Source organism: Sceloporus undulatus, chromosome 4 (assembly GCF_019175285.1).
Source record: "Sceloporus undulatus isolate JIND9_A2432 ecotype Alabama chromosome 4, SceUnd_v1.1, whole genome shotgun sequence".
NCBI lineage: Eukaryota > Metazoa > Chordata > Lepidosauria > Squamata > Phrynosomatidae > Sceloporus > Sceloporus undulatus.
The window spans coordinates 216,397,164-216,422,608 of record NC_056525.1 but is presented as its reverse complement, the minus strand read 5'-3'; the positions used below and the strand labels follow the sequence as shown (position 1 = coordinate 216,422,608).

The window sequence follows — 25,445 nt, the reverse complement described above, 5'->3', positions numbered from 1 at the left end:
ACTGTTGAACAGCCCTTACTGTCAGGAAGTTCTTCCTAATGTTGAGGTGGAATCTCTTTTCTTGTAGCTTGCATCCATTGTTCCGGGTCCTGTTCTCTGGAGCAGCAGAAAACAAGCTTGCTCCCTCCTCAATATGACATCCTTTCAAATATTTAAACAGGGCTATCATATCACCTCTTAACCTTCTTTTCTCCAGGCTAAACATCCCCAGCTCCCTGAGTCGTTCCTCATAGGGCAAGGTTTCCAGATCGATTGGGCATCCTTCTGAATATACCTGAACAGGATTGGGTTTGATCAATTTCCATTAAATGTAGATTCCATGGTAAGCAATGCTGTTTTTTGAGACATAATTGAAACACAACTTAATTTTTTAAAAATTAAAACTCCTTTTCTTTTTTTGTTTTAAAAAGCCATTGATGTTTTTCAACTGTGCTAAGTACATGGCCCAGGAGAAGACAAAAAGTCCTGAAAGTAACTAACTGTACTGTTGTGTCCTTGAGCATTTTTATTTATTTACTTACTTAATTTTGCGCTTCATACTGAGAAGCAATGAATTTGAAGCATTTTTGGAAGCTACTGTTCCTAGCTGCAAACATTTCACTAGAAACCAGGAAAAATAACTCCAGTGGGAAAGACATTCTTTGACTCTTCCACTGTCTAATACATTTGTGACACAGATAGTATGAGACATTGTGATTTGGCTGAAAGCTCACATGCCAAGTCAGATAAGGCAGCTTGAAAAATATTTTCTGTCTTTGAGATACAATAGTACATTCCTTTTTTCTTCCTCTTATTTTTTGTGCACACAAACTACGAATACCAAAGAATCCCCCCCCCCGGTTTACCAACAAGAGTGACCTTGAGCAAGTCACACTCTTTCAGCCACAGAAAAAGGCAAAGGCAAACCCTCTCTCTTGCCAAGCAAACTCTGGGGTAGGCTCGCCTTAGTATTGCCATAAGATGAAAACGACTTGAAAGCACATGGTAAAAACAGCAGCATAATAGCAAGTAGATTTCTATACTGCTTATCAGTGCACTTAAGCACATATGCATTCTCAAGCCCCATTATAGTTGATGGGGCAGGGCAAACACTCATATTTGCAGAAAATTCTAGCCTGCTGTTACAGCAGACCCACTATATATTGTAAGTCAGTAGTAACTTTATAAGATCCTAAAGTATAAAGATAAACAACTGAGCACTGAAGTTAGAATCGTCCAACCCATTGTATTTCCCACCACTGCATATGGATGTGAAGGCTAGACAGTGAGAAAAACCAATGAAAAGAAAATCAACTCAGTTCAGATACGATGCTAGAGAAGAGTACTGTGGATACTGTGGACAGCCGAAAAGACAAACAGATGGTCCTTGAACAGATTAATCGGGAACTCTCCCTGGTAGCCAAGATGACAAACTGAGGCCGTCTTATTTTGCCACATCATGAGAAGGCATGACTCATTAGAAAAGACAATGATACTAGAGAAGGTAGAAGGCAGTAGAAAGAGAGGAAGACTGTATGCAAAATGGATAGACTCAGTCAGGAAGGCCATGGGCCTGAATCTACAGGACCTGAGCAGTGGAGGACATAGGAGCTTGGAGATGTCTCATCCACAGGGTCACCATGAGTAAGGGCTGACTTGAGGGCTGTTAACAACAACAAACTTCTTCAATTTCTGTCCAAGGGCCCATTTACACTACACAGTTATTACACTATGTTGTTGTTGTGTGCCTTCAAATTTTTTCTGACTTATGGCTACCCTAAGGCAAATCTGTAATGAGAGTCCTTTTTGGCAAGATTTATTTGGAGTGGGTTTACTACACCCCTCCTTGAAGGCTCAGAGAGTGTGATTCATCCAAAGTGGATTTCTTTGGCTGAATGAGGATTTGAATCTTGTTTTCCCATAGTGCTAGTCTAACATTCAGACCATTATACCATACCTGCTGTATTCTAGGTCAGTTGCTACAGTAATTTATAAAATCCAGAGATTAGCTGTTTAGGAGAGGATATTTAGAATTTTCAGTCAGAGGGATCTAGTGCATATCCAAACTGCAAGCCCTGGAATTTCATATGATACTGCCGTGGCTGTTATAGTGATATAGAGTCATCCTTCTCTGTTCGTGGGGGATCTGTTCTGGACCTCCTGCGAAATAGAAAAAATGTGGATATTCAAGCCCCATTGAGTCTAATAGTGGTGTGCAGCCTTGCACGCTCACCATTTTATCCTTCCTGGCTTGCTGTCCGTGGAAATGTAAAACCGTGAACGGGAAGTCTGCAAATGGGGAGGGATGACTGTATAGTGCTATATTTGTATAGTGGGAGGTCCCAGGTCCTTTGTTCTGAAAAGTAGGAAAAAGATGGGAAAAGAGGTAAAATTCCATGTTTCCAACTCCAAGATGTACAATCTAAACTTAATAAAGGAGACAAGATGGAGGGAGATAAAAGGCTTTTAAAAAAAATGTTTTTTCAAAAATCAGAGTGAGATACAGTGCCTTATAGAGGTAGTGACCCCCCCCCCCCCTTTGACTTTTCAACATTTTGTTGTACTACAGTGTGGAATTGAAAAGGATTTACCTGGTAAGTATAACAACCTGACGTATGCAAGATGGTCAATACTGTGAGGGTACCAAATATTGTTGCAGCAGATAAAGAAACAAAAATAATCTGGTGCTTCTTGGCTGCCACAATATTTATCCCCTTTGCTGTGACATGCCTAAACCAATCCTGGTGCAGCCATTGCCTCCAAAAGTGGTTGAATAGAGTGTTGTTGTTGTTGTTGCTGTTGTGTGCCTTAGTTCTGACTTAGATAACCATAAGGTGAACATATAATTGGGTCTTCTTGGCAAGATTTGTTCAGAGGAGGTTTGCTATTGCCTTCCCCTGAGGCTGTGAGAGTGTGACTTGCCCAGTGTCAACCAATGGGTTTCCATGATCAAGCTGGGAATCGAACCTTGGTCTCCAGAGTCATAGTCCAGCACTCAAACCACTATGTTACATCACAGCCATATGAGCTCACATTAATCATATTGTATACACTCATGTATAAGTCTAGAAATCCTCCAGAGCACTGTTAAATGTGTTACTATACAATTTAAATGAAGAGGAATCTTTCAGCACTTTTGAGACTAACTGAAAGATGGAAGTTGGGATCAAGCTTTCATTGACTTGAGCCTACTTCCTCAGATGCATGCATTATAAAATTTAAAGTGTACAGTCATCCCTCCATATTTGCGGATTTGATATTTGCGGATTTTATTATTCACGGATTTCATTAATATGATCTCTCTAGGACTGTCTAGGTCCTCCAGTGCAACTCTGTGGTCAACTTTAACTAAAAGTTGCACTGAAAGACCATTTGTAGCTACTCTTGTGCCATTCTATGGTCAGTGTATGTTGGACATTGACCACAGAGTTGCACTGGAAGACCTAGAGATTCCTAGAGAGGTGTCCTCTCAGAGAAAAACATGGTGTTTTTGTTATTTGTGGTTTTTCCATATTCACAGGGATCTTGTTCCCTTAACCCTAGCGAATATGGAGGGACAACTGTATATGCACAGCACTGCCTAAAGAAGGATCTGGATTGATCTGCAGTGAGCTGGGAAAAGCTTTCCAACTAGATGTTCCACAAAGCAGGCTTTACGGAAGAGTCACAAGAGCAAAGCCATTGTAGAAACAAAACCACAGCAAAGTCCTTTTGAAGTTGCCAAAATAGATATGGGACACACTGACAATATATGGGCAAATGTGTCTGGTCTGATGAGACCAAAATTGAATTTTATTGGCCTTGCATCAAAATGCCACATGTAATTCAAAGGTAATACTTTAATACTTATTGCCCTGAGAGCACCTGCTCCACATGAAGCATGGTGGGGGCAGTATCATCTTGTGGAAATATTGTTTGTTCTGCAGGCACTGGGGAACTGGTTAGGACTGAGGGCAAGGTGGATTTAACCAAATACAGGAGGAATAGTTGTTTCCATCTGCAAAGGACTGGAACTGGAGTAGAGGTTCATCTTCCAGCAAGACAAGCCATAACTCACAACCAAGTAACACTTGTAATCTAACTTGAATGTCTTACAATGGCCCAGTTAAAGCAGTCAGAGTGAGGCTTTGTGGCAAGATTTTAAGGATGCTTTCTTCTTCGTGGTCTCTGCGAATCATACAAATGGGTTTTACTGCGCCTGCGCAGTACTGTCGGAAACTTCTGGAATCACTGGGCAAAGTACACTTTGCAACAAAATGCAACTTTTTGGTGGTAGCTCCGCCCACCCGTTATAAGGCCCCTGCCTTCCCACTCTTTCCCCAGTTCCTTCTTTCCGCCGCGTTTGCTGCTGTTGGAACTTCGCTTTGCTCTTTCTATTCGGATCACTGGCTATTGACTTCGGACCGTTCTTGACCATTCTTGCGTGTTACCTCCTCATTGTACTCTGACCTCGGACTGTGTTGACCATTCTTCGTCTGTTCTCCCCATTGTACCTCGACCTCGGACCGTCTAACTACGTTATCGCCTCGGAATGTCGCCTCCATTCAAGAAGTGTGACATCTGCGGGGGCAAGCTCACTGTTCAAGACCCCCACACCTCCTGCTTACTTTGCCTGGAAAAGGACCATGATATGAAGGCTTGCCAGCTCTGCAGGTCCATGACGTCCCAGGCAAGAAAAAATTGGGAGTCTTGCTTGACATCAGCAGTAGCTCTCGGTAAGGTGCAAGGGGAGGTCTCTCGCCCGGCGTTGGCTCCGTCACCTTTGACCGTCCCACTGGGCCCCAAACCCCGGGAGAGCTCGTCCACCTCCGTCTCCGCGCCCCCGGCTCCTTCTCAGCCTTCTTCGGGTGCCCATGATCTGGACAAGCCCAGATCCTCTGACAAGCCCCGACAAGTGGTCCGCGACCCAGACAGGTCCAGTACCACCGACAGGTCCTCTAAACACCCCCACAAAAAGTCGGAGTCTGAGGCTGCGGCGGCTGCCGCTCCCCCGGTGGAGTCATCCTTGACCACGAAGACAGTCTCCACCTCGGGTTCTGGCCGTGAAGGTTCCGTCCCACCCAAGAGGCCAGGTGACTCTTCGAAAAAGGCTTCCAAACATAAAGAAACGCCTGTCCCGGCTTCTGGCTCGGTGGAACCAGGAATTGCGGGACCAAGCCACGCCTCTTCTAGCTCCGGAGGCAAGACTCCCAGGTCGGCGCTAGTGGAACTGGAAGATAACCCCTTTTCCCCTCCGGAGACTCCTAAGAGCTCCAAGAGGAAGGCTACTGCTCCCGAGTCCACTTCAGTTGCCCGGAAGAAAAAAGAAGACCCATGACAGCACGTCCGGAGAAACCCCGGCGCCGGCAAAGCCTTCCAAAGGGTCAGGTCATGCCTCAGGCTCAAAGCACCGGTCTCCATCCCGTTCTCCAAGTTGAGTGCCCAGCACACCGGTACCTGCAGTGCGGCCCTCATCATCCTCTTCCCGGCCCCGGGAAGAGTGCATCCAGCTAGATAATGTGACAGCCCCAGGCTCCCCAGATCTCCTGGTCATCCCTGTGGAAAACTCCGAAGATGAGGCTCGGCGCTCTCCAACTCCGGTCCCGTGCCCGTCACCCAAGCACACATCGGACCTTTGTCCAACCAACCCTGATGTGTTTTACGACTCCGAGACAGACAAATATTATATGGCGGTTCCCAGGGAAACCGCCCTGCGCACCTTTCATGAAGGACGTCGGCGACAGATCCCTAGATCGAAGCCCCCGGCAGCGTCGACGGAGCCTCCCAGACCGGAGATGGCAGGGGTCGCCGAGGGGCGGGCTGAACCCAAGGCCAGGGCGCCTCAAGAACCATTACGGGCCCAAGACCTGAGGATCCAGTCTGATACGGAATCAGACCTGGAGATAGTGCCTTCATCGGCCTACCAGTCGGACGATGAGATGTCTCTTCAGGATTCTCCTCAAGACATGCATCATCCCGACCCTGCCTCTCCTACAGACGACCTTCGGTCCTTTGCCGAGCATGTCATCAAGATGACCAGGGCCTTGGACATCCAGCTCGCTTATCCGGATGAGTCGGCGCAGGATCCGGTCGAACGCCAGGTCCATGGCCGCGTCCCAGCGCCTCCATCCATCCCTCTCTTGCCTTCGTTGGAGACGATCCTGAAGAGATCATGGGAAAATCCAGCTGCGTTGACTGGGACTTCGCGCAAGGTAGAAGCTCTATACCGCGTCGCCCCCGCTAGCTGTGCTTGGCTGTCCACCCATCCCAGGCAGAATTCAGCAATCGTGGAGGGAGCCCAGGTCGCCTCTACTCATAAGCAGGCCACTTCCCCTGTGGACCGTGAGGCCCGCAAGATAGATGGCCTAGCTAAAAAGGCATATTCCGCCACGTCCCTTGCTGTGAAGGCGGTTAACTACATGGCTTGTATGGGTGCTTACGTACAATCTCTTATGGAGGAGATCTCACCGATCATCCCGGACGTTCCCGATGACACCCAGAGAAAGCTTGTGGAAATAAGAGATGAAACGCATTCCATTGGGGGCTGGCTCATCACAGCTTCAAGGAATGTCACAGATTGCGCAGGAAGAGCCATGTCTGCATCAATGGCCCTTCGCCGCCACGCCTGGCTTCGCGGTTCAGACCTCAACCCTGGAGTCAAGGCTGCCATCGAAGAGATGCCCCTCGACGGTTCGGGCCTCTTCCACGCGGACACGGACGATCGGTTGAACAGAAAGTTCAAGATGAAAGCGGCTGCCAAGAAACACGGCATGTCCTCCTCGTCGTCGGTTCCGTTTCGGAAGAAACAGCGCCCATGGCAGCCCCAAGGTCAGTCCCTTAGACCCGCAGGCCAGGACTGTCCATACCAGCAACAAGGGCCCTAGCGTTCCAGGTACCCTTCACAATCCTCCTCCTCCTCTGGTAGGCGCGGCGGCCCACCTCGCTACCGTAAGGGCCGTAGGCAGGATGGCGACCAGACCAAGAAAAGGTCTTGAAGCGTACCGGCGCACTTCGTCCCCACCCCGTTTTTCCTAAATATTCTGCAGCCCTTCTTTAACACCTGGGCTTCCATCACGACAGACTCTTGGGCACTTAACATCGTCCGTAGGGGATATGCCCTCGAATTCGAATCCCTTCCCCCAAAGGGCAGGTTTCTGTCAACCCTACCCTCGGACACCCTTCTCGACGAAGTGCGCGCTTTGATAGCAAAGGGGGCCGTCTCTTCAGTCCGTCAGGAGGACCTGAAGGGAGCCTTCTTTTCAAGATACTTTACGGTTCCAAAACCAGACGGCGGAACCAGGCCGATCTTGGACCTCAGAGACTTGAACTCTTTTCTTCGGTACCGCTGTTTCCAGATGGTAACTCTATCTTCCATTCTACCTCTTCTTCACCAGGAACTCTGGTTCGCCACAATAGACCTCAAGGATGCCTACTTCCACATAGGAATCCGAGAGTCCCACAGGAGATTCCTCACCTTCGCCGTTGGCCCCAATGCCTATCACTACAACGTTCTCCCCTTCGGTTTAGCCACGGCTCCAAGAGTCTTCACGAAGTGTATGGCACCGGTGGTAGCCTATCTCCATCAAAAGGGCTACAGAGTCTTCCCTTACTTGGACGATTGGCTCCTGGCAGCCGACTCAGAGGCCGACCTCATGGACTCCATCGACTTCTCACTGACGATGCTCAGATTGCTAGGTCTAGTGGTGAACTTGGAAAAGTCCTGCCTCAAACCGGCCAAACAAGTATGTTTCATCGGGGCGGTCCTCGATTCCGACGATTGCGTCGCATATCTCCCTCGGGACCGTTTCCTAGCACTTCAATCCTCTATCAGGCCACTCATGATGCACAGAAGGGCCAGGGCCAGAGACGTCCAAGTAGCCCTAGGTCACATGGCCTCAACCACGTTTGTAACACCGTGGGCAAGGCTCCGGCTCAGGCCCCTCCAAAGATGGTTTCTCTCGGTCTTCAACCCAGCTTCAGACCCTCCTCTCAAGTGGCTCACGATTCCGAGGCCCATCGCATCCTCTCTCAAGTGGTGGCAAGACTCCCAAAACGTCTGCGCAGGCTTACCTTTCTGCCCGCCCCAACCACAGCTAACTCTAACGACGGATGCCTCATTAGAGGGTTGGGGAGCCCACATTCTCGATCTCAGCGTGAGAGGAAAGTGGTCAATGGACGAAAAATACCTCCACATCAATGCGTTGGAGATGCTGGCAGTAGAGAAGGCCTTGAGAGCCTTCGAAGAGACGGTAACCAACAAGGTAGTCCTTCTCAGGACGGACAACACAACGGTGCTTTATTACATCAACAAGCAAGGGGGCACCAAGTCAAGCACGTTACTAGACATCACTCTACGAATCTGAGCTTGGTGCATCCCGAAAGGAATCCTGCTCCAGGCTGTCCACCTCCCGGGCGAACAAAACGATCTGGCAGACCAGCTCAGCAGGACGTCGTCGGTATCCCACGAGTGGAGACTCCATCCAGAGACAGTGGCCGACATCTTCAACCAATGGGGGAACCCGTCGATCGACCTCTTTGCAACCGACGACAACACACACTGTCCCCAGTTCTGTTCCAGAACGCGCAGCAGGAACTCCCTCGGAGACGCGTTCGCCTTCTGCTGGTCGGGGAACATGCTCTACGCATTTCCCCCATTCCCGCTGATTGTCCGAGTGGTGGCCAAGTTAACCACAGACCACTCGGATGCGATCCTCATCACACCGTGGTGGCCCAGGCAACCGTGGTTTCCGTCCCTACTACACCTGTCAAGGAGAACCTGGCTCCGTATCGAACCTCGCCCGGATCTGCTCACGATCCAGGACGGACGAGTTCGTCATCCGGACATCGATCACCTCCCGCTAGTGGCTTGGCGGCTTTTCCCTTAACGGCGTTACCTGACCCGGTGCAGAGGATAATTTTGGCTGCCCAAAGACCTTCAACCCGCAGGTCGTATGCCTTCAAGTGGAAACGATTCATGCAGTTCCTGGCAGAGAGAGACCTCACTCCGGATCAGGTCTCAACTCCTGTCCTCCTGCAATTCCTCATGGAGCTGCTGGAGGCCGGTCTCAGCGTGACCTCCATCAAGTGCTACTTGTCCGCAATTTGCTCACATTTCCAGTTTAAGGGTAGGCCTTCCTTTTTTAGAGATCCCCTAGTGAAGGGTTTCCTTAAGGGTTGCGGGAACCTTTACCCTCCAGTGTCGACGCCGACCCCAGCTTGGAGTTTGGACACCGTACTGAAGGCTCTACAACAAACCCTTTGAGCCTATGGCCACTACGGACTTGAGACTGTTAACCTGGAAGACTGCCTTTCTAGTGGCCATCACATCAGCCCGCTGTGCAGGTGAACTTTGTGCCTTACGGAGGGACCAGCCCTTTTTAAGGTTTCATAAGGACAAAGTGGTCCTCCGTACCGACATTACTTTCTTGCCAAAGGTAGTGTCTGCCTTTCATTTGTGCCAGGACATTGTATTACCTACTCTGGCCTCGAACCCGATAACGGAGGTAGAACGAACTTTACACTTACTGGACGTTAGAAGGGCTTTGGCCTTCTACTTGGACAGAACATCGGGTTTGAGCCACTCCGAGAGACTGTTCCAGTGCTACTCGGAACCAAGGAGGGGTCTGCCGGTATCACCGCAGAGGTTTTCAAAATGGGTGGCTGAAACCATCCACCTCTGCTATCAACTGATGGGTAGACCCCCTCCTGCCAGGGTTCGGTCCCATTCCACCAGAGCGGTAGCTGCATCCTCCGCTTTTTTGACTGGGGTTCCCTTGGAGGATGTCTGTAAAGCTGCGGTTTGGTCCCAGCCAATGACTTTTATTAAACATTACAGGCTGGACACAAGGGCCAAACGGGACGCAGCGTTTGGAAGGGCTGTGTTGTTCTCAGGGCTACATTAATGTGAGATGTCTATGTTATGATGTTGTTGTCCACAGAGTTTAAATTTCACCTTGGCTCAATCTAAGGAAGTTTTACTTATACAACCCTTCCATCATGCAGGGTCTGACTGACTGTGTTGTTTCTGTATTCATGAAATTTCTTAATTATTGCACTCTTGTTGATGCCAAGTATTATGCAGGTGACTGTGTGTTCCTACAGTTTTTCTACAGTTATGCATTATTTATGTATGCAGTCTATGTGACCTAGTGTTTGGGCCTTAAATTATTACTGAAATAATGACCACAGGCTCATTGGTCCCATGCTTTATTGTAATCAATAAACCACTTCTTTGAGACATCCTGGTTTCAGGACACTCCCTCCGCCGCTGGTTCAAGCTTGTCAGTCTAAACCCATTTGTATGATTCGCAGAGACCACGAAGAAGAAGGACAGGTTGCATACCTGTAACAGTATTTCTTCGAGTGGTCATCTGCGAATACATACAAATCCCGCCCATCCTCCCCTTAGTGTCCTGCTCTTTATTGGCTCATTTCAAGTTGCTTATGCGGCGTAAAGTTTGGAACTGGGGAAAGAGCGGGAAGGCAGGGGCCTTATAACGGGTGGGCGGAGCTACCGCCAAAAAGTTGCATTTTGTTGCAAAGTGTACTTTGCCCAGTGATTCCAGAAGTTTCCGACAGTACTGCGCAGGCGCAGTAAAACCCATTTGTATGTATTCGCAGATGACCACTCGAAGAAATACTGTTACAGGTATGCAACCTGTCCTTTTGCCAGCAATCTTCATCCAACCTTGCAGAGTCAGAATTTTGCCACAAAGAATGGGTGAAATCACAGAATCCAGATGCACAAACCTGATAGATAGTTTTAATTCTACACAGTAAGCCATCTAAATACAGTGGTGCCTCGGGATACGAAATGATCGCGTTACGAAATTTCCGGGATACGAAAAAGTTGGATTGGCAAAAACTGTTTCGGGTTACGAAATATTTTTCGGGTTACGAAATTCATTTCGGCGCGAAATTCAAATGCTGCTATAGGCTTTCCAGTGCTAACGGAGTATTTCGGGTTACGAAATTTTCGGGTTACGAAAGGAATGGCGGAACGAATTAATTTCGTATCCCGAGGCACCACTGTAAAATAAAATAGAGGCCCAAGAAAACTTGAAGCTGAAATTGTTGCCAAAGGTTTTCTACCAAATATTGACTCAGAGAAGCAAATACTTGTACAACCAGCAGTTGTTTACTTAACTTCTCTGCTACAATAAAAATACTTTGTATCTTTAGCCAAAAAACCCGAAGGCACCACATCCTGTCTGATCCTGGAAGCTAAGCAGGGTCAGCTCTGTTTAGTATTTGGATGAGAGAGAGGCTGCCAGCAAAACCAGGTGCTGTAGTCTGTATTTCAGAGGAAGGAACTGGAAAAACCACCTCTGAGTATTCCTAACCTAAGAAAACACTTTGAAATTGATGGAGTCACCATATGGACAGGTGACTTGAAGGCATGCATGTACGTACGCACACACAGAGTGTGAAGTATCTTGTGTTCACTGAGCGTCAACAATGCCAATGAAATCCATTCTGTTCCCGGTCTCTAACTCAACAAGATATTGAAAAGGCACTGTAAACTTTTCTGTTTAAAACATTTTTGTACCCATTAAAGTTTAAAACAAATATCCTGAAGCCTGTAATTGGGTGTAGTCCCAGGGATCTTAACTTCACTTTCTTAAGCTTTTGATTTCTGATAAATGTGAATATCTATGATGCTACCCAGCAGACTCTGGGAATTTATTTTTCATAGAGAAGAGACACTAGTGTCTCTTGTTTCTAGCAAATTTTCAAAATTGTTATGTTGTTACAGCTTGTCACAGCTTTGATCCTATGCATTTTTACACAGAAGTATGATTATATTTCTCATGAGTTTGCTTCTAAATAGGAATGCTTAGGTTTGTAGCCTAAGCCATCAAGTAAGTGATGTCCTTGCTTTATATCCTTGGGCCTGTCTAAACAATGAAAATACTCCTTGTTCGAATCAAATAGGCTGCAGTAGACTACATGCGATTCAGAGAAATTAGCATAATGCACTTATGTGTAGACTAGCCGGCAGACTCATGTTTCATAATTCTATAGTGATAAAGGCATGGATAAAGATGTCTGATTATGTTCTTTATGAGGAATGCTCTGGTTCGTGGCCAATAATGCTTTAATTCTTAATGTAACCAGTTAAGACATTTCCTTGTTCAGAAAGGTTATATATATTTAAAAACACTAAAAAGATTCAAAACAAATGTTTCAGTCATTCAGCCCAGATTATAAAGCAGAGTGTGAAGTAAAGAAAAAGGTAACTATTAATAGAAAGACCACTGTCCTCTTGCTCTTAGCCAAAGATGTTTTCTTCCTCCATGCAGAATCTGTAGTTTTCTGCTTAGTGAGTCACTCTTTTGCTTGTTGTCTCCAGATATAGTTGAAATTACCAGTTGTTTTCACATAAAACTATTAGCTAGCATGCAGATATTGATTATTTTTCGTGTCTTTTGAACTGCTGAGGTTAGAATTGGGTGTCTTCTAGGCTAAGAAGAAGTCCTCACCTCTTAGAGATTGGAGGCTGGTGTTCCAATTAGATTTCTCCCCAGCATTGTCTTCATTACCTTCTAAAATCCCTATTTCAGTTTAAAATGTGCTTTCTTCAATAAAATTCCCACCAATAAATGCAGTATAATCCTAAAAGAAGTCAAGGAGATATGAAAGAAATAGTATTGGAAAATTAATCCCTTCATATGTATTATAACCATGTACACCATGAATGTAAAAGGAGGCTGCGTTGTGGCTGTAGGCGCTGCCCTCATTTTGCACATACTTGTTTGAATGTCTAAAGACTCATAATGTTTGTGTGCTTGGGGCAGATTTTACAACTACAGTGATACTCCCTACATAATTAGAATGTGGCCTTTTAGAAATCTTCCCCATTGTGTGAGCATTTGTTGCTTGTTTTCTTTTTCATCTTTGTATTCTGATATAAAATTAATCATGCTATGTAAAACTGACTTTTAAATTTGGTTGACATGTGCAATGTATGTCTTTATTTTACTTCCCATTACAGTATTTAAAAATATTGTTTAATTTCAGAGTTTACAAAACTTTGGCAACATGGTATTAAATCTCACTACATTTTGCTAATGCGTTTGCTATATATATATATCTCTTTCCTGCCTTGTATTATTTATTTCTGAGCCATTTCTGAATTAAAGCTGAAATAAAGACCGTCATCTGTGCAGATAGCATCTTGCCGTTAGCTTGGAAACATTTCAAACTGAACAGTTTACCATTAAGAAGTGTTCATCTAATCCTTGTGATTGTTTCCAAGTATGATCAAGTGTAATGAATGGCTTACTTAGCATATCTAGTTTCTGATTTAATATTTAAAAGGTAGAGCGTTGTATCCTTGTAGACCTACTCAGTAAATTAGGTCTGCCATGTGTAAACCTCCACAGTGTCCCAGATTTCAATAGAATTACAAAAGTTATTAGATAGTGAGTCCCTTTTGGGTGTGCAGCTCTAGTATGCTCAATGACATGCTTGTCAATAAAATATTTCATTCAGGTTGAATTCCTGGTTCTCATATTCTCATGCTCTTATTCCTACCATCTCAGTTTGAAGTTACTGTAATTAATAAACTTCTTTAAGTTGTATAAAAACTTATCCCTGCTACTTGGAGAAGTCCCTTATGTTAAGGAAAAAGCAACATGGGTTATACAGTAAGTGAAATAAAAGATGTATGTGAGAGTCAGAGTGACTCAGCAGAAGCCAATTGAGAACCACACAGGTGTGAATGGTAAAGCAATTACTGTAACAGGTCCTGAATGCCAAGGACAAGAAATGCATAGTGAATAATTGGACACACCTGACAATTGTTAAGTGGTCAAGGCTGAGATGATGAAATCATTAATTGTGGGATGAACAAGGAGAACCAATGGGAATAATGTACACGCCTACTGGGTGGAAACAGACCACAGTAGGTGGTGCCATGCTTTGGCTATAATAATGACTATGGATCCCATTGTATTGTGTGGGTTGGAGTAGTGGTTGTAGAGTTGAGTATTGTTTGGAGCTGTGTATATAGTAGAATAAAGTAGATCTTTTATATAAGACTACTGAGTTGTCTGGTGTCTTGGGTGAAGCTACAAGAACCAGCAGGACCCTGGTGAAGAAGGGTGAAGACTTCTGTGGAAGCAAGAGTGAGAAGGCTTGGAGAGTTTGTCGGGGTCTTCAGCCAGTTCTCTGCAACTCTTGCAAAGATACAACAACTGGCCAAAACTGGTCAGCGTGGTGCACAACCAGGTGGTGAGTTCCAGGCCAGGTGAAGAGCCACAACTCCCATCATCCCTGACACCTTATTTATCTACATGCCATGTTTCAGTGCTTCTTACTTGGTCACAAATTAAGTTGAAGTGACTGTAGGTGTTGTAGTAAAATAACTCACACAGTTTTGAGCTGTTGTCCTTCACAGATTATGTTCAATTCCTTTGGAATATTATATTAAAATACTTAATTCCTTTGGTTGTATATACGTTTCGAAGCTTGCTGAAGGAAAATACACTGAATTCGACTTTTGGAAACAGTTTTTTGTGTGTTCAGTTGGCTGGCTTAGTAACATATTTTTGAAATGACAGAGTTCTCATTTCCATTGGAGAGGTAAATTGGAAAATAAAAGACCACCTGCAATCTAGTCATTAAGCTTGCATTGCTAGGTTCTTTTCAGAGACAAACAGCGGCGGTAGCAAACAGTAATGTTCCAGGCCTATGGTATGATTAGTATTTTATTTTGCCCTAATGAGTAAAATCTTATCTTCAGTAACTCCATGTAACTTATAAAGTTCAAATAGTGAATGCTCACTGTTATATTTACATATACAGTAGCCCTTGCTATCCATTGGGGTTTGGTTCCAGGCACACACACCCTCCTATGGATATCAGAATCCATGGGTGCTCAAGTCCCATTATATGCAAGGATGTAGCAAAATGGTGTGCCTTATAGAAAATGGCAAAATTAAGGTTTGCTTTTTGGAATTTAAAAAATATATATTTGCAAGGAGTCAGTGGTACAATCTGTGGATGCAGAATCCATGGATAGGAGGGCTTGACTGTACCTGGTTTTTCTTTTTTGTCCCACAAATCTGTTTTGTGTACTAAGGATGTTTAGAAAAAAACTATTCCGTTTTTATCTTAATTATTCCACAACTGGTCCAAGATTGCACACTGACTTTTTATGATTATGAATACTTTGAATTTAGGTTTTCCTAATCACTTTCCAACACTACTGCACTTGCTCAAGAGTCTGTAGTTGCTTTCCTGAATTCTGCTCAACTGCTATCCTTTATTATGAAACAGTATAATTTTATTCATATAGAAATTAGGACAGAAAGCCAGAGCATGATGTTGGGGAAGGTACTTTAAAAGAAAGTTGGAAGAAGGTATATGACTTTGGACTGTATGAGGTTGCCAAACTAATGACTAATGTGGAGGTTTTTTTTCTTATGAATAAAACTCAGACAACTTGAAGACAGACATTTCTTAACCTATTTATAGGCTCATGAAGAGACTGTTCTGTTTAGAAACAAAATACAACACTGGGGAGTCTGAGGGATTCCACACTAAACTGTACATACTGTAAATGGAATTGAAATTATAACCCCTTCTTGAACTGTACAGTTAACAAAAATGTTTTTAGCTAATGCTATATACAGTTATAGTGCTATGATTCCACTTTAACAGCCATTATTTTATTATGTGAAGTCTTGGGATTTGCAATTTACTATTCAGAATTCTCAGCCTGATTGCTCTAGTGCCTCACCAAAATATAAACCCCTTGATTCCACAGGCTGTTCAGGGCCAATTAAAGAATAAGGCAAAAGGAACGTAATAGAAGAAAAAGCGATATTGACGTATCTTATATCATATGTTTTTCTTGTGTTCCCTCAGATCATTTCCAACTTATGGCTGGTCTAAGGTAAACATATTGTGGGGTTTTCTTGGCAATCCTTATTCAGAGAGGATTGGCTGTTGCCTTCCTCTGAGACAGAGAGTATGACTTGCCAAGGACCACCTACTGAGTTTCCATGGTTGAGCAGGGATTTGAATCCTTGTCTCGCTGGACCCTAGCCCAGCATTCAAACCATTACACCAGACTGGCTCTCCAAAGAGGAATCATAGTACTTTAGCTGTGTAATGTGAAAAGGCTCTAGAAGAACTAACTGTTCAATTGTCATAAATGCATTGGGTGGAAATGCATTTTTCATGAAGGCAACATCCTGCCCAGAATGCAAAAAGCATTTGACACACATTTCGGCTGGTTGGTTTTACATAGGAGCACTAATGGTTATTTCAGGGTGTTTGCAGTTGGCAGTTCTGACACAGAGAGGAAGTTGAATGATCCTAGGTCTCATTCATATTGAAATCATATTCAGCTGAGAGCCTACTGTCATTGTTGAATCCCTTAGAATCCCATCTTTTGCTGCCTTTGGCAATATTCCTTAATCATTCCTGTTCATCTGCTGCTTGTTTACTTGGCACTCTGCACTTTTCTATGTATATTGTATAGTAAACCCAGATGCTTGTAGAACTCATTAAACTTTCTCAGTGTGGATTTTAATATTTATAAAACATTTTTGAAATATTTAAGCCAATTAAAATATGCAAAAATATCTTCTCAAGGGATTTCCCTGGTTTCATAGATATTGTCAAGGATTTCATACTTCAAAATAAAATTTAACTAACAGATGTTCAAATATGAACACTGTTTTTATCATCTTAGGGCCTACTGAAACAAAAGATTGTTTGCTTGTCTTTGTTTGCTTGTCTTAGACATATTGTTGGAATTAAAATGCATTTCTTAAGTAGATATTGTAATGATATCCATGTACATAACTTTATCAGTTATTTATTTACTTTCCACTGAGATCTCATGAAGACCATTTATGTTCCGTGCCTTACTTTGTAGACAGTCCACTTGGCTGACTGATGAGAAACCTGTGGAACTACTCTCCCTTAGAATTCACAACTGTCTTAACCTGTACATTTTCAGAAAATACCATTAAGGTTTTGTTTTGGCCAGGTTAGGTCTTTACAGGAAATTTTTCTTAAATGTGTACTGACAGTATTTTACTATCTACTCTGAGCTCTTGGAATGTAGTATATTGGAAGATCTAGCATATGTCAACTGCATTTATGAGTTGGATCTTGACATACATTAAGCCAGTGTAACTGTTTCAGTAGGATTGGTTCATTTCAACAGCAATTAAGACTGCTAGATGAAGGCACAGTTATTAGAGTTTAAAATTTAAAATACCTAAGCACAGTATGTTTTCTGAATAAATAAGTTTTAGTTGTAAAATAATTGGGACACAGAAAACTTTATATATGTCAGCTGAATTTCAGTTTAGACATAATCCAAGCCACATACAAGAAATGTACTTTTTGAATAAAAATAAAATCTTAATTAGGTCAATCTCAAAGAGAGTCTTCACAAATTCCTGTTCCATTAACTTCCCCCTGTAGGTGGTTCAAATTTTTTACTATAGCCAGAACATGAAATAATGGTGAATATATATTGTGAATATAGATATGCTGTTGTGTAGGGAGATATATAGGGACTAGGAACCATATGGTTATTTTTGATTCACCATTGACTGATTTTGGCATGCCTTCTCGTATTTTTGATATGTATGTTATGCTGCTTACCTCCTTTGAGATTTCTTTAGGACAAGAAACAAATCAGCATATGTCATTATTGGTCACTTTTAATGCATTCTTTTTTATTTCTTTTTTTAGATCACAGATCTTTCTCTACCAAATTACCTGATGGCTTCTTCCATTGGATTGCTTCCAACTCAGCTCTTAAACTCCTACTTAGGCACCACCTTGCGCACTATGGAGGATGTTATTGCAGAACAAAGTGTTAGTGGGTACTTCATTTTTAGTTTACAGGTAACGTTTTTGGGTTCTTTGTTTTTTGGCTAGGCCTCATTGAGTGATTTACTTTGATAGACTTCTAGAACATTACTGTGTTTAAATGGAAAATCCAACCATTTGCTCAACATATCAGTAAACATATTATTTTGGATTTTTAAGTGATAAAAACAGAAGGGTTTCGCTCCAGGGGAGCAGTAATGCATAACCTGTGATGAGATTGTTATTGGATTTCAACTCACACAATGTATTGACCACACATAGGCCTAACAGAAATTGTTGTCCAGCAATGTGTGGAAGGCACAAGTTGCCTGCCTCTCTACTAGAAGATGGTAGTGGCTGAAGGAGAGAGAAGCATTTTTTGGCTAATTCTCCCTTTTCTTTTACTGAGGGTAGAAGGTCCCCCAAAACTGTAGACCAGATTTTCAAGGAGTACAGGTGTTGCATATGGAGGAGGGAGTTGGTTAGAGTCATACCTGTTCTATTCATGAGACTGTTCCAATAGCAAAAGGGATTTCAATGCTATTTTTTATGGTTGGAAGCAGTTCCCTAGGCCAGGGGTTCCCAAACTTTGGCCTGTTACAGACTGCCAAAATAAAGCTGCTTCGGGTCTCTTTGGAGGTATGCTATTTAAATGATGCATGGGTCCTAAGAGTCTGGAGGTTGTGCCAAAGCCACACTCCATTCCTGAGCACTGGAGTGCAGCTTTTGGTGCAGCTTCCGGATTCTTAGGATGCATGCATCATTTAAACAGCATACCTCCAAAGAGACCCGAAGCAGCTTTATTTTGGCAGTCTGTAACAGGCCTTTGTGACTCGTGGAGCCCTTTTTAGAATCAGTTTCTATGGTGAAACCCCTAAAAGGCCTACCCTATATCTTACAAGTTAATGATGTTTAGGAGTGGTGTTACTTTTTGTTTCTTGACTTTCATTCCATTTTTATTTCTTTCATTTTCCTGGAGCAGCCACAGAACATCTGGGAAGTACACATGCGGAGCCCTAAGGGTTCCTCGGAGTACAGGTTGGGAACCACTACTCTAAGCTAAGTGTGGTTGGCTAAAGAGTAGGGAGCTTTTCAGTAGACTGGACAATAAAGAGAGGAAATTTCTGCTTTAAGAAAGTTCTGAGATATTCACATATCTGCACTGGAAACAAATGGTGGTATATCATAAACAATTTCCCTTTTGTAAAAACTAGTTAGTTTTGCAAGAACTAGTTAGTCTTGCGCCACCAGGAGCCCCTGGTGGTGCAGTGGTTAAATGCCTGTACTACAGCTATTCCCTCACAAACCAGAAGGTTGCGAGTTCAATACTAGCCAAAGGCTCAGGCTCGACTCAGGCTTGCATCCTTCCGAGGTTGCTAAAATGAGTACCCGGCTTGTTGGGGGGGGCAGTTAGCTTACCACTTAGAGACTGCTTAGGTGTTATTAAGCGGTATATAAATGAAGCTGCTATTTATACTGACTAATCTGATGAAATGGTAACATCACTAGAAGTAAGTTAGAAATCATTATGAGCATTGTCATTTATGTCCCAATAAGAGACAGAAGATGAAAATCAAGAAAACACTGCACCATTGTAAGCCCACTGCAATCAATTCCTAAATGACTTCCAGAATAAAATAGTTTTCACTTGCTAGCTTCCCTGGGGAGGGGCGTTCTAAAGCCTGGAAGCAACTGATGAAAAGACCCTCCTTCTTTTTCCATCAAACACAAAGAAATTATGTCATCTGAGTCACTGTCATCTCTGAATAATGAACTTGTTTAGATATTTGCACTGCTGATGGAGAAGACTTGACAGTCCTTTTAATATAGAGTGTGTACATTATGCCAAAGTTTGAGACTGTCCATTTTCAGTTAGTGTTAACAGTGTTAAATTATTTCTCTTTGGGAAGGGTCTTCAGAACCAATTTAAGCCAACATATGTATATTTGTGTGTGTTTTAAAATTGCATTGTTGTGTTAATCCCTACACTTCACCATTTTGGTGTTTTCCTGGGAGCAGTTGCTTTTTGTATAAATCTTGACTGTACTCAGGTGAAGAGTTAAATGAAAGAGTGTTAAATTTGGTATCAGGACCAACTTTCTCTTTGAAGAAGCAAGCAATATTGAATAATTTTTGGTGGGATTTTAGAAGACAATTAGTTTCACAGTTGTACTACATTTGCTACATCCTTTCAGAGGCACTCGCAAGCAATGGTATTCTATTGGTGAACAATTAGAAACAGTACATAGAATCATAGAATAGAATCATAGAATCATAGAGTTGGAAGAGACCACTAGGGCCATCCAGTAACCCCCTGCCATGCAGGAAATCCAAATCAAAGCATCCCTGACAGATGGCCATCCAGCCTCTGTTTAAAGACCTCCAAGGAAGGAGACTCTATCACCTTCCGAGGGAGTGCATTCCACTGTCGAACAGCCCTTACTGTCAGGAAATTCCTCCTAATATTCAGGTGGAATCTCTTTTCCTGCAGCTTGCATCCATTGTTCCGGGTCCTGTTCTCTGGAGCAGCAGAAAACAAGCTTGCTCCCTCTTCAATATGACATCCTTTCAAATATTTAAACAGGGCGATCATATCACCTCTTAACCTTCTTTTCTCCAGGCTAAACATCCCCAGCTCCCTAAGTCGTTCCTCATAGGGCATGGTTTCCAGACCTTTCACCATTTTTGTCGCCCTCCTTTGGACACGCTCCAGTTTCTCAATGTCCTTTCTGAATTGTGGCGCCCAGAACTGGACACAATATTCTAGGTGGGGCCTGACCAGAGCAGAATACAGTGGCACTATTACTTCTCTTGATCTAGACACTATACTTCTATTGATGCAGCCTAAAATAGCATTGGCCTTTTTAGCTGCCGCATCACACTGTTCACTCATGTTCAACTTGTGGTCTACTTGGACTCCTAGATCCCTTTCACACGTAGTTTCCTTCAGCCAGGTGTCACCCATCCTATATCTGTGCATTTTATTTTTCCGCCCTAAGTGCAATACCTTACATTTCTCCGTGTTGAATTTCATTTTGTTAGCTTTGGCCCAGCTTTCTAGTCTATTCAGGTCATTTTGAATCTTGATCCTGTCCTCTGAGGTATTAGCTATTCCCCCTAATTTGGTATCATCTGCAAATTTGATAAGTATGCTTCCAATTCTGTCATCCAGGTCATTGATAAAGATGTTGAATAGCACTGGGCCCAGGACAGAGCCCTGTGGGACCCCACTGGTCACTTTTCTCCAGGATGAAAAGGAGCCATTGTTGAGCACCCTTTGGGTTCGGCCAGTCAACCAATTACAGATCCATTTAACAGTTCCTTTGTCTAGCCCACATTTTACAAGCTTGTTTACAAGAATGTCATGGGGAACTTTGTCAAAGGCCTTACCGAAATCAAGATATACTATATCCACAGCATTCCCTTCATCTACCAAGCTGGTAATTTTATCAAAGAAAGAGATCAGGTTTGTCTGGCATGACTTGTTTCTCTGAAACCCATGTTGACTTTTTGTGATTATGGCATTGCCTTCTAGATGTTCACAGACTCTCTGTTTAATGATCTGCTCCAGAATCTTTCCTAGTACTGATGTCAGACTAACTGGACGATAATTGTTGGGATCCTCTTTTTTCCCCTTTTTGAAGATGGGGACAACGTTTGCCCTCCGCCAGTCTGCTGGGATCTCTCCTGTTCTCCAGGAGTTTTCAAAGATTATTGCCAATGGCTCCGATATTACATTTGCCAGTTCTTTTAATACCCTTGGATGGAGTTCATCTGGTCCCGGAGACTTAAATTCATTTAGATTAATAAGGTGTTCCTCTACTATCTCTTTACTTATTCTGTACTGAAATGCCCCTATCCTGTCCTCTGCTCCATTATCCTCAGGTTGAGCACCCTTTGCCTTTTCTGAGAAGACTGAGGCAAAGAAGGTGTTGAGTAATTCTGCCTTTTCTCTGTCTTCTGTTAGCATTTTGCCATCTTCTCCACGCAGTGGCCCTACCGTTTCCTTCTTCTTCCTTTTGCTGCGGACATATCCAAAAAAGCCCTTTTTATTGTTCTTAACCTCTCTAGCAAGCCTGAGTTCATTCTGCGCTTTAGCTTTTCTGACTTTACCCCTACACATGCCTGCTATTTCTTTGAATTCCTTTTTTGTGATTTCCCCCTTTTTCCATTTCTTATACATCTTCCGTTTCAAACTTAGCTCGGTTGAAAGTTCCTTAGTCATCCATCCTGGTTTCTTGAGACACCTCCCGTTTTTTTTCTCACTGGAACTGTTTGAAATTGTGCCTTCAGTATCTCCCTTTTGAGAAAGTCCCATCCGTCCTGAACTCCTTTATCTTTTAGTATTTCTGACCATGGAATTGCCCTCAATACTTCTCTAAGTTTACTGAAATCCGCTCTCCTAAAGTCTAGGATGCGTGTCTGACTATGCCTGGCTTCTCCTTTCCACTGTATTACAAACTCCAGGAGAACATGGTCACTTCCACCTAATGATCCCACCACTTGCACCCCATTAACCAAGTCATCCTTGTTGGTTAGGATCAGATCTAAAATAGCTGACTCCCTTGTTGCCTCTTCCACCTTTTGGACCATGAAATTGTCTTCCAGGCAAGTGAGGAATTTGCTAGGCCTTGAGGATTTTGCTGAGTTTGACTTCCAACAAATATCAGGATACTGTAGTTGAAGTCGCCCATCACTACTACATCTCTCTTTTCTGACTGTGTGGTCATCTGTTCTAGAAAGATATCATCCAATTCCTCAGTCTGACTTGGGGGTCTGTAGTAGACTCCCACCGTAACATCCTTGTTGTTTCCCTACCCTTTAATTTTTACCCAGATGCTCTCCACCTGGCTTCCATGATTGATGTCCTGGATCTCTTCACTGGTGTAAATATCTCTGACATATAGTGCTATTCCTCCTCCTTTCTTGTTTGGCCTATTTCTCTTTAAAAGGTTATACCCCTCTATTTCCACATTCCAATCATGAGACTCATCCCACCAGGTTTCAGTGATGCCTATTATATCATATTTGCTTTGTTGTACTAGGAGTTCGAGTTCATCTTGCTTATTTCCCATGCTCTGTGCATTAGTGTAGAGACATCGCAGGCCATAGTTCCCTTTTACTTGCTGCCTGTGCAAGTTTTTTTTGCCTCCCACTGTTGGGTCCTTGCACTTTTTTTCTTGTTTCCTCTATGTCAGTTTGACTATTTTCGCCATCCCTTTCGCCTTCCTTAATATTGCCTCCCTTCACCTCGGAAGTCAGTTTAAAGCCCTCCTGATCAAGTTCTTGAGACTGTTGGCAAAAACATTTCTTCCAACTGGCGTGAGATGCAACCCGTCTGTTGCAAGAAGTCCCTCCTCGTGGAACTGCAGCCCATGATCGAAGAATCCAAATCCTTCTCGGCGGCACCATCTGTGAAGCCAGTTGTTCACATCTGCTATTTTCCTCTCCCTTCCTGGACCATGCCCTTCAACTGGCAGAAGAGACGAGATGACAACCTGTACCTCCATTCCTTTCAGCTTCCTACCAAGCGCCTCGTAATCCCTTTTGATGTTCTGAAGGCTGTGTCTTGCAGTATCATTAGTTCCCACGTGGACCAAAAGGAAGGGGTATTGGTCAGTAGGCTTGACCAGTCTTGTCAGCCTCTCTGTCACATCACGGATCTTTGCACCTGGAAGACAACACACCTCTCGAGACATCTTGTCAGGCCTACATATCACTGCTTCTGTACCCCTCAGCAAGGAGTCCCCCACTACGACCACACGCCTCCTCCGAGGCTTAGCAGCGACTGTTCCCTCGGGTGGGACTCTCAGGCTCCCCTGCTCTGTCCCTGAAGTCTGTCCATGCTGCTCTTCTTCATCCTCCTTGATAAGGGAAAGAGCTTCGAATCGATTCTCTAGCTGCAAGCTCCCAGAACAATTCCTTCTTGGCTTACTTCTCTTTGTGACATTCCTCCAGCTGTCTGCCTCCTGTGTATGGCAAGTGACCTCTTCCACCCTAGCATCTTCCTCTGCATGGTACTCATCCAAGATGGTTAGTTCTATTGTGTCCAGGAAATCCTCTTGTTCCCTAATATGCTGAAGTGTAGCTACTCTTGACTCCAGCTGCTGCACTTTCTCCTCCAAGAGTGCTACCAACTTGCACTTGGTGCATGTGAAGTTCTCGACTTCTGTGGGCAAGAAGAGAAACATCCCACAAGAGTTGCAGGTGACTACAGCAGATCCCTCGTTGTCCATACTGCAAAGTCTTTAGTAATGACTATAACAGTCAATCTACTGGGAATACTTCTTTAAAGGAATGTACTGGCTGCTATCTGATACTTAAAGGCAAGGTTCTATTTCAATATCTGATTCTAACCTGATGCCACTTGAGTAGAGTTGTTGAGTTAAAGAAAACTAAAACTAAAACGGCGCGCGGCTCTGGAAGTTGGTATATAAAGCTAGTCTCCTAGCTCCGCCCCCTTGTGACTCACAGATGTGACTCACAGAAGCTCCACCCCTTCAGCAATGAGCACACGGTCTCAAGCACACGGTCTCAAAATGGCTGCCAAGCAGCTCCTCTCCTTCTCCTCTCTCTGGCCGGACATAGTAATTTGTTGCATTATTATGTGCTTTTCTCTCTGCTCAAAGTTGTAGCAATTTTATAGTCTTTATAGTCATGAAAAAAAGTTTTATTTTCGGTATGAAATAAGCCTGTTGAAAACAGCATTACAACTTACTGTCTACATATCACTTTTGAGTATTTGAAGTTCTTCAATTAGATTATCATAAGATTTATACAAGCCTGTGAGATAAGCCTGTATTTTTATCTCTGCTTACATCCATTGTGAGTTTATTTGTGTATCTCCATGTGCATTGTTTTGCATGAGACTACTTAGTTCATGGCAGCGGTTTTAAAGAGATAGCTGCATTAGTCCATATCAGTATTTTATAATAAAAAAAAGGAGAGAAAAAGGGAGTTTGGGCCCCTTATATTTTAACATGAGCTTTCTTGGATTACAGTTTTACTTTCTTAGTGCATATTATTTCATTGGAAGTGGATTGTAAACCAGAAAGGCACATTCTAAAATAAGTCAGTTAGAGCTTTTTCACATTCAGGTTTACAGTGAAATAATGATTGGATGTCATCAATCTGAGGGGTGCATTACACATGACATCATTGTACTTCCATTTTAAAAATGTTTTCTTGGGGTTTCCCCTCCCCAAAATAATTCATTAATAATTGCAGTCATGGAACTGCTCTGTTGTTTGGGGGTACACTGTCCATGAAAACACGCATCTGACACTAACCTTTCCCTACTCCCAGTCATGCTTCCCTTGAAAGCAGCACAAATGGCTAAGGTACCAAAAGAGCGTTATATTTGAACAATGTTCAAAAGTTGGCTGGCAATTATGCATACCCTGAAATTTTGCAGGCCCTGTTTTTCTTTTAGAATTATAGCATAATTGTACCCTCCCAATAGAATGCCTGAACTGTATCTTCTTGACATTACAGTGGAAAAGGAGGGAAATGGAGTGTAGCAGAGATCCACTGTACCTGGCAGTATTGAAGAAGCCAAGTGGAAAATTTACCTACATTTCATGTATTCTGTTCCAAATTGAGGGGAGAGTGTACTGGCAGAAATGTACTTTCCTAGCATTAACTGT

The 25,445-nt window shown here is 43.5% G+C and overlaps 1 protein-coding gene across 1 annotated transcript in view; it reads left to right on the top strand.

Annotated features, from left to right (window-relative positions):
• Positions 1 to 25,445, top strand: part of TMEM64 (transmembrane protein 64) — a 37,922-nt gene that overhangs the window by 9,961 nt on the left and 2,516 nt on the right. Inside the window, exon 2 of the mRNA XM_042462676.1 lies at positions 17,680 to 17,835. Within this exon, the coding sequence (XP_042318610.1) occupies positions 17,680 to 17,835 (156 nt within the window). The remainder of the gene's footprint in view (positions 1 to 17,679; positions 17,836 to 25,445) is intronic.